The 13465-nt window shown below is 36.2% G+C and overlaps 1 protein-coding gene across 3 annotated transcripts in view; it reads right to left on the bottom strand.

Moving 5' to 3' along the window:
• NECTIN3 (nectin cell adhesion molecule 3) overlaps positions 1-13465 on the bottom strand; it is a 127420-nt gene that overhangs the window by 14442 nt on the left and 99513 nt on the right. Inside the window, exon 8 of one of the 3 annotated variants that reach the window (XM_064374592.1) lies at positions 1583-1639. The exons of the other annotated variants lie outside the window; for them this stretch is intronic. Coding sequence (XP_064230662.1) covers positions 1595-1639 — 45 coding nt within the window. The 3' untranslated portion in view covers positions 1583-1594. Of the gene's footprint in view, positions 1-1582; positions 1640-13465 lie in introns of those variants that run through there. 3 annotated transcript variants of the gene reach the window in all.

Here is a 13465-nt window from a genome sequence, read left to right as displayed (position 1 = left end):
AAGAATGAAACTTCATCTAAAAAAAAAAAGTGAAATAAAGGAAAAACTGTCTTATCACTATATCTGTACCATACAAATTGTTATGGAAAAGTTATTCAGGTTGAAGAAAATGGACTCCAAACATAAATTTATCAGTTTGTACAATTTTTAAAAAAATACATTATGGTTTAAAACAAAAATAGCAATAATGTATTGTCAGGTTTATAACATAGGGAGAAATAAAACGCATAAGATGATAAGGAAAAAAGGAAAGAAATTGAAATGTATATTAAAATTCATACAATATATATGAAGTAGTATTATGTAATATTAAGGTAGATAGTAATATGTTAAAAATGTGTATGCTAAACTCTAGATAACAATAACAGTAACAACAAAGTGGTAAACCTAATAATTCAACAGACTGGATTTAAAAATACCAAGTCACTCAGCTAAATTAAAAGAAGGCAGAAAAAGTGAAAAAAAGGACAAAGATCCAGTGGGACAAACAGAAGACAAATAACAAGATGATGGACTTAAGCCCAACCACAGCAATAGATAAGTAAAAATGGCAATAAACATAAACATAGCAATTTAAGGTAAGAATTTTCATATTGGTAACAAGACAATATCCAACTATATACGACCAATATGAAAATCACTGTAAATATGTAAGAAATATATTGGTTAAAAGCAAAGGGATGGAAAAACACACACTATGCACAAATCATAGAAAAAAGTTTGAAAACCAGAGTAGCTATAGTAATATCAGACAAAGTAACTTTAGGACAAAGAAAATTACCAGAAATAAAAAAGGATCTTTCATAAATGATAAAAGGATCAGTTTATCAAGAAGACATTACAATCCTAAATGTGTACATATTCAGTAAGAGAGCTACAAAAATATATGAAAAACTGAGAGAACTAAAAGGAGAAATGGACATATTCATAAATGTAGAACATAACACTCTCATCTTAGTTCTATAGAAATGAAAAGGGAAAATCAGTAAATATTTATAAGACTTGAACATCACTATCAATCAACTTGACCTAAGTAACATTTATAGAATACCATATCCCACAATGGCATAATATACATTAGTTTCAGTATACATGGAACATTCACTAAGACAGACCATATGCTGGGTCTTTAAAGAAGTTGCAATATATTTAAAAGACTGAAGTCAAACAGATATATTTTCTAACCATAAAAGAATTGATAGCTTCTGCACAGCAAAAGAAACAATCATTAGAGTGAACTGGCAACCAACAGAATGGGAAAAAATTTTTGCAATCTACCCATCTGACAAAGGACTTATATCCAGAATTTACAAAGAACTAAAACAGATTTAAAAGAAAAAAACCAAACGAACCCATTCAAAAGTGGGCGAAGAATACGAACAGACACTTTTCAAAAGAAGACGTATATGAGGCTAACAAACATATGAAAAAGTGCTCATCATCACTGGTCATCAGAGAAATATAAATCAAAACTACATTGAGATACTATCTCACGCCAGTTAGAATTGTGATCATTAAAAGATCTGAAGACAACAGATGCTGGAGAGGATCTGGAGAAGTAGGAACACTTTTACACTGTTGGTGGGAGTGTAAATCAGTTCAACCATTGTAGAAGACACTGTGGCAATTCCTCAAGGACCTAGAAATAGAAATTCCATTTGACCCAGCAATCCTAGTACTGGGTATATATCCAAAGGATTATAAATCGTTCTACTATAAAGACACATGCACATGTATGTTCACTGCAGCACTCTTTACAATAGCAAAGACTTGGAACCAACCCAAATGCCCATCAATGACAGACCAGACAGGGAAAATGTGGCACATACACACCATGGAATACTATGCTGCCATAAAAAATGATGAGTTCATGTCCTTGGTAGGGACATGGATGAACCTGGAAACCATCATTCTCAGCAAACTGACAGAAGAACAGAAAAGCAAACACTGCATGTTCTCACTCATAGGCAGGTGAACAATGAGAACACATGGACACAGGGAGGGGAGCATTATACACTGAGGTCTGTAGGGCGGGACTAGAGGAGGGACAGTGGGGAGTAGGGAGTTGGGGAGGGATAACATGGGGAGAAATGCCAGATATAGGTGATGGGGATGGAGGCAGCAAACCACATTGCCATGTATGCACCTATGCAACAATCCTGCATGTTCTTCACATGTACCCCAGAACCTAAAGTGCAATAAAATATATATACATTTAAAAAAAAAAGAATTGATGAAAAATCAATAAAACATTTGAAAATTTCAAAATGTTTGGAAAATAAATATATTTCTAAATAACTCACTGAGCAAAGAAGAAATAAAAGAAAAACTATAAAATATTTTGAACTGAATAATACTATCTTAAAAAACCAAAGTTTGCATAATTTCAAACAAAGAAGTGCTCAAAGGAAACTTTATATTTTAAATGCTTATATTATAAAAGAAGAAAAGACTCAAATTAATGATCTAAGTTTCTTAAGAAACTGAAACAAGAAGAGCAAATTAAATTCAAAGAAAGTAGAAAAAAAAAACAGTGAAAAATCAATAAACAAGCAAACAAATAAACATTGGAGAGAATTAATAAAACCAACAGCTATTTCTTTGAAAAGATTAATAAAATGGGAAACCCCCTAGCAAGAAATATGGAGAAAACACAATATCAAAATGAAAAAGATGACGTTACTGCTGATACCATATAAATTGAAAGGATAAAAAAGTGTACTATGAAAAATTTGACGCCAATTAATTTTGACAACTTAGATGAAACAAATAAATATATTGAAAGACACAATTAAAATCCTTCCACAAAGAAACTCCAGGCCCAGATAAGATCACTAGCAAATTCTACCAAACATTTTAAAGAAGGACTAACAGTGCTCTTAAAAATTATTTCAGCAAATGGAGAAAAAGAGAACATCTCTGAAACTTTTATGAGATTAACATCATCTGGATACTAGAACCAGACAAAGATATTATAAAAAAAGGAAAAATGTTTTTTTCTTCACAACACCTCAAAACTTTAAACCAAAATGGTCCTCAATAGATGAATGAATAGAAAAAATTATAGTATATTCATAAAATGAGACACTTCTCCAGCAATAAAAGAAAGTTTATTCATGAAATAACATGGGTGAATCTTAAAAACATTATACTGAGCAAAATAAATTGGACACAAAGGAGCACTTTGGAATTCCATTCATGTGAGGTTCTTTTAAAATGGCATAACTAATATATTGTGATAGAAATCACATCAATGGTTGCCTGAGATAGGAGGTGTGTGGGATGACAGTGGTGGTAGTGATGTGATGGCAGAGGGTATAAGTGAGAAAGTTTTCAGGTGATGGAAAAGTTCTTGTTTGGGGCAATGGTTACATCAATGTATACATTTGGCACAATGTACAATTAAAATACGGTATGGTATTATGTAACTGTAACTCAACAAAGTTAAAAAAACCTTTAAGTTGTTATCTTATTATAATTACTCTATTTTGGAGAAACGGGTAGGGAGATGAAGTAAACTGAGAAGTCATTGACATAGTATGGAATCTACTATGATAAAAGTACATATTAACTAAAGGAGTAACACATAAATAACTGGCCCCATATATAATTCACAAAATATGGATTCTTCAAGGCATATAGGCTATTACCCTCATATCTATTAAGTACCTCTCTAAAATAATTAATATAATATTATTAAAACTGTGAACCAAAGGTTGATTTCCCTTTCACTTTTTAAAATAGTTAAGAGAGGGGTCGACCATCTTTCAGGATCAGCAACTATAACAAATGTGTTCTAATCAGGTAAAATTTACAACATTAATTGGGCAGTTGTTCAGTGAGACACATAATTGTTAGTGTTCTCCAAGATAATTACACATATGAGTATGCTAGTCACATGAATGTCTCTTATTATTATAGCAGACCCTTAATATTCATAGATTTAACATTGCTGGTTCCAAGCATTCATGAGTAAGCTTAAAATGTTTATGACAGGTAGCAATTTGTAATTTTGTTGAGACATAAATTGGAAACAAGACCTTGGAGGTTTTCAATATGAGGCTAATCTAGCTATACCCATCTCTCAAGGTGTCTTTTATTCTCAACTCTTACATATGAGCTTTATAAATGATATGGGTATTTAGTAATGTAGGGTTTCTCAAAAATTCTATGAAGTATTCTCTGTCTGTGAATATCAACAGGGTTGCTGTATTATTAATCAACTTTTTTCTTTAAATTTGAAATTTTGTCTTTATTTTTTAAGTTCTTAGTTCTCTAATAATTATAATTGGCTGTGATCAATGCAGACTGCCACCACATATTACACAAGTTAAATGTATAAAGTCTGCCTGGTTCTTATTCCCTAAGACTTGAGATTAATTTGCTTACAGTTCCTCTAACCCAATGTCTTCTATCGATGTATCCCATCCCATAAATCCTCTCCTGTTGACTCACTAAGAGAATGACAGAGAGATTTCTTCCAGACCACACATGCTGCTATCAGAGTATATGTTCAGTAAACACTTAGTGAAAAATTATCAATACTTAAGAACTGACTCCCACTTTTAGTGAGAGGTCCCCAAAGAAACCTTGGGTATTTTGAGAACCCAGATTATTTTGAGAAACGTGTACCAATTGGACTAGAAATCTTGAGGTCTGAATTACTACTTGCAAAGAACAGGGCAGAGAAGGGTCTGAGATGGTTCACGGGAAGGGATTGAATGCTGTGAAAAGAGGTTCTAGATCCTTGGGACTTAGGAATCTTTTACAGATAGACTGGAAGAGAGGTTCTAGCATTAAAGGAAGAGGGCAAAGGAACACAGAAGTTGGCTTAATAATGGCAACATGATTAAAACAGACATCATTACACTCAGCTTAGGTAAAACTACAACTTATAAGAACTGACAAAACGATTTTTCCCCTACTACCTCCCTTATCCATTAGCTAATATTCTTTTTAAATTTTTTACTATACAATCTCAGGCTAAAGGCTTCAATTGCAAATGTTTCAGAGATTTAACATATCAATATAATTACATTTTCCTGAAGGTATAATATAGCCAAGTTTTATTATAGCCACGATTTATAGTAAGACAAGCACTGTTTAAGATGCTTTGGTTAGGCAGTATCATTGTCCCCATATCACAGATGAAGAAACTGAGGCTTAGAATGATTAAGCAACGGTTCCAAGTACCTAGAGCTAAGATTCAAATTTATATTTATGTAACTCCAAAGTCTGTGTCTTAAACCATCACATACAACTTCTCATCTTGAGTATATCTAGTCTCTTAATCTGTTTCCAAAACGGGGCTGAAAAGCGGTAAGACAATGAACATTTGAAAGGGCAGATGGCATATAAGTGAGGAGAAACACTAGTGATGCTCAAGACTGGTCAGCTTTGCCACCTGCTCTGGTTTATCTTCATCTATATGAGTCTAAATTACTTCACCTCCTGCTTGAGCTCCAGCCTCAATTAAAATAAAACAAAGGCAGGGCTTTTCTCAAGTCCAGGGCTGGACACACAGTGGTCACTTGTTGTAGGATAATGCCTTAAAAATTTACTAGGAGAGCATTTCCCCGCTCTTTTTGAATGTTTGTTTATACCCACAGTGATATAGTTAGTGCAGCACCTCAAAATGCAATGTCTAGTCCCCTGATTTACAATATAATAGATTGTAATGAGGCAGTTAAAGAAGAAATAATTATAGAAAGAAAGTCTTCATGGCAAACTTTTCAAATATAGGCTAAAATAATGAGGTTTGTTTGCAAGATAGAAGAATATTGGATATTTTATCCCACAAGGTAGCACTGAATTTTTCTCATGTCACCACAGAACTGTAACAGCTTAGTTGTTGAAAATGCTGTCTTAACCAAAAGAAAGGCAGTGTTTCTTCTTTATCACTGGTAAATAAATTTCATTACTTTTACTGAGTATACATTCCAGGATTTAATTTTTCAAAGCAAAATTTGATATGACATGTTTTAATGAAATTTCTTATCTTGGTTTATGGTCTTGCTTAATTCTTATATTAAAATACACAAGAAAGTGATATTTTACCTAAATTGTAATACATATGCAAAGCAAAGTATCTAATTAAAGCAGATAGATGGTAAAGGTGATGAACTGGTTGCAGGTAAACAATACCAAATTACAATTCCAAATTGTTCTTAATCATAAATCCTAACCATTTCTGGGGTACAAACGCACATATGCACTATTTTCCATAACTAATAAATGTCTACACATTTTAACATCAGAAAACCATACTGTCATTTTCACAAGGGGCATCTCTGCTCTTCAATGCCATGCCCTAATTGTACCTTATTATCCACTCATACCATTTTATCTCCAAATTTTCCCATAAGGTAAACCTCGATTTCATCCACATACCCAAACAGCCTCAAAGATGTTAACTGCCTTTTCAGTATCAAGCACAGTACTGTCACAAAGCCAACAAGTACATAAATATTACCTATCATCATACTACTACATAGTATCTTTAAAAATACACATCTTAAAACGTGTTCTCAGAGAAGCAATGCCAAAAATCATTCCATTACTGCCTTAGATGTTGTAATGATCAAAATTGTACATGCTAAAATAAAAACCAAAATTGAATTCCTCTCTAGAGATCATGAACATGGGCCTTCCAAAATCTCTTAATCTAGCATCTAAGTTCCTTCTTGCTTTCATGTCTTCCTTATCTGCATGTATAATAAATAGCAATTAGAGAAAAATTAGATACATATTTTTAAATAATAAATGAATAAAAAGACAAGGGTATAATAGATAAATGTGGACTTCCTTAAAAATACCACTCTATTTCATATATTTACTTAATTCTTATTTTTAAAAAACTTAATTGTTGTCTTTTTGAAATAACCTTAAGTAATTTCAAAGCTAACTGCTGACCCTTAACTCACAGAATTGGAAAAGACACCCTGTTAAGATTTTCTATGTGGTTAATAATTTATGCCATTCATTGCAAAAATAAAAAGTAAAAATCAAAACAGAAATGGCCCCCTAAAATCTTCAATACTAGATGTATTTTGGATTCTGAAACAATAGGCTATATACTAAGTGAAGAATGCCAGTTACCTTATATTCTTTCCTATGAGGCAAAACAGAAATGATTTCCCTTATCAACAATCTATCTTTCCTACTGAGGGTGTAACAGAAAGGTAGAAAACAAAATACAAAAGGGTCTCTATCCATTTACCTAATGGTTACTTCCTATAAGCCCTCTAATTCTAAGTTATCACTTGAACATATTTAGTTAATACTTATATGTATTTTTCTTGGGATCTTAAATTTAACTGAATGATATTTTTCAACATTTTCCCAGGAAAAAAAAAAAGAAAATATAGGTAACATATAGAGTTTCTCCTTCTGAAGGAAAGATAACCTAATAATGGTTAAGAAGGTAAAATACAAAGAGAAACTGTTTGCTACAGAAAGTTAATATTAATTTTCAAGAACACCAATATTGTAACTATAAAACCCAAAGAATGCAGTTTTGTCTGAATTAGAGAACTAATTATAGTCTCAATTTGGCATTTTCCCCCACAGAGACACTAAAGTTTTAAGTGACCTACACAGAGGCAGCTTGAACTGGAATCCAGCTTATGAGTTTAGGAAAGCCAGAGTGCATCAGTGATTAGAATGAAGGTTCACAGCACCAGTGACTCTAAAAAGGAAAGTGAAGCCGATGATACAAAAGCTGGAGAATCCTTCCAGTGAAGGTAGGTTGCGTGACGAATAAAATGAGTCAAGGATTTTTCTTATGTCTTCAATTCACCTATAGTGTCACTATTTAATTTTTACATAGTGAAACTGACTTAGATGCTAACCTATGAGGCAAGAAACAACAGTGAAAACTATTTTCTCTTCATATACACATGATTCATATGGCCAAACAGAGTTTGGGTGTTTTCTATTGGCCCCTAAAGGAGACTAATAACTACAAATAACAGGTCATCTACTTTAGTGTGGAATTCGTAAATGTCATTGCAAGATGACATTCCTTGACCTGCTAGTGAAAGGAGTCACTCTATTAAGACAGGAGCATTTTCATTGTAACAAATAACTAAATGTAGACTTTTGGAAAAACAATAGAAAAAATAATTTTTTTAAAATACCAATGCAAAAAATATTTAATAGTTAAAAACGGATTATTTTCCCTACTCCCTGAACAAATTAGAATGGCCCCACCCTCTTTGTGACCCTGGCTGGAATTGGGTCACAATTAGGACCCTCCCCTAATACCTAGGGAGACCTCCTTGGGAGCCATCAGAGGGTGTCACTGAAGCAGAAGCAGTTCTTCCCTCAGTCCCAGGAAGTTAGTTAAGACAAACTGTTAATGAGAAATGTCATCATGCTTGCAATATCTTGTTTGTAATCTGATGAGAACTGTGTCTAGGAGAACTGAGCTCTACACAGGTGAATAGACTGGAAATTAATAATTTGATCCTCTGAAATAATCTCATCATAAGTAATATCTACTTGTAAAAGAATGTATGGGCCCCTGCCCTCCAGGAATTTATAATCAAGTCACATGAAACAAATGTGACTTGTCATTCAAACAGTTAAACAATTTGAACCAAGACAGGCAATTTGAACACAAGTGGGAAGAATTCCTATGCTTTTACTTGTCCTTATCTCCCATGGTACTGATAGGGAAAGACAGAGAAACACTGGGTAGAAGAGGGCGTTTGCCTGGCAAAGGTCCCACCCTCAAGCCTGGAAACCTGCTGCCCTAAATGGGGACAGGCATTCCTAAGAAGTTGACTTTTGGCCTGCCACACCGACTATCCTGTACTCATATAAACTTGAACCCCAGGCTCCAGAAGGAGACCAGCAGGCGAAGAGAGGAGGGGACAAGCAGACAGACAGTGGAACAACATGGCAGAGAAATAGAGAAGAGGAGGAACATCTGAATGCTGAGAGGAGGTGAGTGGGGGTCAGAGAGGAGTCTGGCTGAGGGTGGTCATAGAGGAGTTTGGCCGCTGGATGGCCAGGCTCCAGGGGAAGATCTTCCCATTCCATCTCGGCTGCCAGTTCCCAATCCATTCCACTGACAGCCACTTCCATTACTCAATAAAGTCCTGCATTCACCTTTCAAGTCCGCACTTATCCACTGAGTCCGTGTGTGACCCAATTCTTCTGGGGTGCTGGACAAGAGCTCAGGATACAGAAAGCTGTCACACTGGCCCTCTGCCCTTGCAGAAAGGCAGAGGGTCCACTGAGCTGGTTAACACTCGAGCTATCTGCAGACAGCAGGGCTAAAAGGGCACACTGTTAACACATGCCCACTTGGGCTCTTGCATCTGTCCCTCTGCATGCTCACCCCCACACCCTCACTTCTTTGAGCAGCTGAAGCAACAGAATACGTGAGCCACACCCCTGATGTATGTTCTGCAAAGGGGATCAAGGAACCCTCCCATTTCAGTACCCAGTACACTGTAGGCATGTAACTACCTGCTGACCTAGTATGATTAAATGGCTAAATCACTACAAGTTCACAATGTCTCATCTGAAACTTTTTTTTTTGAGACAGAGTCTTGCTCTTGTTGCTCAAGCTGGAGTGCAACGGCATGATCTCTGCTCACTGAAACCTCAGCCTCCCAGGTTCAAGCGATTCTCCTGCCTCACCCTTCCATGTAGCTGGGATTACAGGCACCTGCCACCATGCCCAGCTAATTTTTGTATTTTTAGTAAAGATGGGGTTTCACCATGTTGGCCAGGCTGGTCTTGAACTTCAGACCTCGTGAGCCACCTGCCTCGGCCTCCCAAAGTGCTGGAATTATAGGAGTGAGCCACCGTGCCTGGCCCTCTCATCTGAAACTCTTAAAACCCGATGTGTTTTTGGAATTCAGAATTTTTCCTATTTTAGAAAAGTGATAGGTACATATTCTACATATTTATAAAGCACCTCCAGCAGGATATGGGACAGAACCCCATGATCAAGCACATAAATATAGCTGCAGTAGAAAATTGAATGTTCATATTGAGATAAATAATGATTATGAATAACACCATGAGAGTCAGTTTAGTTCAGATTTGAGTGCAAAAGGGGTTAGGAAAAACTCGATTTGCTTAGAGATTTTTGAAATTGTAGATAACACACTGAAGACTTATAATACAGACTACAGAAATGACAGGGGTTCAGAGGCTACAGCAATCAACATAAGCTATGAAGAAGTAAAGGTTAACCAGTATTAGTGAGGACTCACACTTTATTGGTGGGATGGGAGAACTCACTTGATTATAATGGGAGTACTGAGTTACATGTGGTGGGGTCAGATCACATAAGGCTAGACTGAGAGTCCCAAGCCTCCAGAGCCACCCAGATCCTTGGTGAAAGCAACACAGTGACAGCAGGACTTCAGAAACATTAATCTGGATTATGATGATGATGATGACAACGACGACGACAATAGTTAGGTTGTCAGAGCCCAGGAGAATCCAGGATTTTACTAGCAACAATAGGGAGTGAAGAAGGGGAAATAGAACCAAGGAGAAAGGAATACCAGCTTAACTGAAGAAAGGAATGTATTACAGGGGGTGACTACGGGGAGAAGTGATTGTTCTTCAAGAGAGGACAAAGACTATAAATTCCCTGGGTGGTGAGTAAGCAACTCATATTACAGACACTGAAACAACTGTGAGGTTCAGGGAGGTGGAGCAGAAGGTATAGGACTGTCATGAACTGAAACAGATGCGTAAGACTTTATGGGCCCCTGAAGAGGATCTTCATTGAAAAAATCATGTATGATTACAGGTAAAAGACCTAGAAGAGGTGAAAGCTGTTCATGTCTGGATAATAAGACGTAAGAAGATGGGAGGGGCTAAATGTATCACATGGAGGAAAAGACCACTGGTCTTGTAAAGATTTGGAGCAGATGCAGCTTCAGAAATAGACCTTCCTTGTTCACACAATGAAGCATCACGTATTAAAGGGGAGTGACATGCTCTTGGAGTAATGCTTTCCTAACAGACCCAGAAAGGGTAACACATCAAAGAGAATATGCACCATCTGTGTATTAAAGGAAAAGGCATAATTGTTTGCTTTTGACTGCAGCCCTGTTTCTAAAAGAATGCGGCATTTGTATGAAAGTTGCTTGGAGGCAAAAATGGAAAGATCATACTGGATATAAGTGACTTCAAAAGCTGCAAAAAATCTTCTATCACTTTTCTTCCAAAGCAGCTTGGAATGATTTGCTGCAATCTCATGTTTAACTCAAAAGACCTGAGGAAACTAAACAATATAGGGTAGAACACAAAGGTTCTCAGAACAACGGTGCAGGATTTCACAAATAAGTCTAGATGCTATAAAGTGTTTATAGAAAAATGAGGCCTCCAACCAATGTGCATGGGAAATGGCAGATCAAGGAAACAGGCCAATAGGAAAAATATCCACCTGACAACAATTTGTGGGTGGAGAATTCTATGATGAGTATTATGTCACCATTAAGAATGAAAGTTTAATTTGTTAGCATGTTCAATGATTCAACTGTAGGAGCCACTTAACTTTTTTTCCCTTCTATTAATATCATTTTTGAACAAATACCATTTATACTTAGTATGGTTTGAAGAAATATAAGCTTTTAAAAAGTGAGCACATAAAGAAGTTTAGGTAATTCAAAGTTATGTAGAACAAAATCCAGGATAACTCTGGGCACTTTAAATGTGTAAAAGTAGATGGAAAGGATATATTTTTATTTCTATCCTTCCTCATCCAAGATGTAATGTTTTAATGCCACCTAATATGTATCTTAACATAGTATCATTAAGCCTTCTGCATCAAAGTGACAAGGGCACAGAACAGTACATGATGTGTGGGTATGCTTGTGGGCACATGCGTGAGTGTATGTGGAGCTGGAAGTGGGGGAACCATGGTGATGAGAGGCACTACAATGAGGAAGTTAGAAGGAAGAAAAGAGGATCATGAAAGGAAGCAGCTGCTACTGACACGAGGGAAAACGACAAGCATCAAAATTACAGGGCTTACAAAATCTACTTGTAGAACTCATGGAGAAAACTCTTAAAATATGGCAAGTGGCCAGGCACAGTGGCTCAAGCCTGTAATCCCAGCACTTTGGGAGGCTGAGGTGGGTAGATCACGAGGTCAAGAGATCGAGAGCATCCTGGCCAATATGGTGAAACTCCATCTCTACTAGAAATACAAAAATTAGCTGGGCATGGTGGCATGTGCCTGTAGTCCCAGCCACTTGGGAGGTTGAGGCAGGAGAACTGCTTGAATGCGGGAGGCCGAGGTTGCAGTGAGCCGAGATTGTGCCACTGCACTCCATCCTGGCACCTGGTGACAGAGTAAGACTCTGTCTCAAAAAAAAAAAAAAAAAAAAAAAATGGCAAGTGTCCACAAGAAGAAGGAGTTGTGGCAGTACAAAGTCCCCAATTTCTTTATCTTAAAATATCATTTTAGTTGAATCTGCATTTCATTCAAAACAAGAAAATGCAGAATATTTAGATGACTCATGTCAGCAAAAATGCGTCAATGCAAAAATACATCTTCCTTATCTTATAAGACATTGAAAATAATCTACTTCAAGTACTTGGCTACAAATCTGTGTAACAGACGTTTAGCAAAGCAAGTTGGATAATGAAGTGAATTGTTCTAAGGAATATGTGCACTTTACATTGTAACATTACTTTTTATTTAAACTTACCAGGAGATGACATGTATATCTTTCAACTGTTTTTGAAGTTTTTTTTTTTCTTGTGAGGTCCCACCCACATGTGCAGTAGGGTCATATGCTATCTCTGTAAATAGGTTTCAAATGTTAATATGCACTGGTGTATGGAGCCCTGTCCTACAGAGATGTAAAGGCACTGATGTGTCGGGAAAGGATGGTACATTAAATTGTATCAGCTGAGCATTTTCTGGGTACAATCCCAGAGGCTGTAGAATAACATAACTACTAAAGTCTAAAGTCTAAGGTTATCCTCAACAACTGATGAATGAGAAGCACACTTGCTCAACCCCTTTCATCTGATCAATCTAAAATGTTAGTGCAAGTAGTCCCTCAGGACTATGGAGAAACAAATGCCCTCCTTTTACAAGAAGAAACTGAGTTGAGGTGAAAGGATTTCCCCCAAGGGTTCACTCATGACAGAGCTGGGACACAAATCCAAATCTATGCTCCTTAACTCATAGGCCAGTGATCTTCTCAGTACTTGAAACACTTGAAGGCTCTTGAACTAGATTGCATGGGTTTTAATTCTACTTCTAATAGATGGTAGCACTAATAAAGTGATTAACTCTCTGACCTTCAGTATGCTCACCTTAAAGGTGAGGATAATAATAGCATGTGCTTCACAATGTTTTTATGAGAATTTCATGAGGTAATATGCACAAAGAACTTAGAACAATGACAGAGAAAATGCTAAATAAATGTAAGCTTTAATTAGCATTAACGTATGTTCTCTTGGTTGGTAGGCAGCA

This window comes from Aotus nancymaae, unplaced genomic scaffold, assembly GCF_030222135.1.
Source record: "Aotus nancymaae isolate 86718 unplaced genomic scaffold, 86718_ANA_hifiasm-v0.15.2.pri h1tg000011l, whole genome shotgun sequence".
Classification (NCBI taxonomy): Eukaryota; Metazoa; Chordata; class Mammalia; order Primates; family Aotidae; genus Aotus; species Aotus nancymaae.
This window is presented reverse-complemented; position numbering and strand designations above follow the sequence as displayed.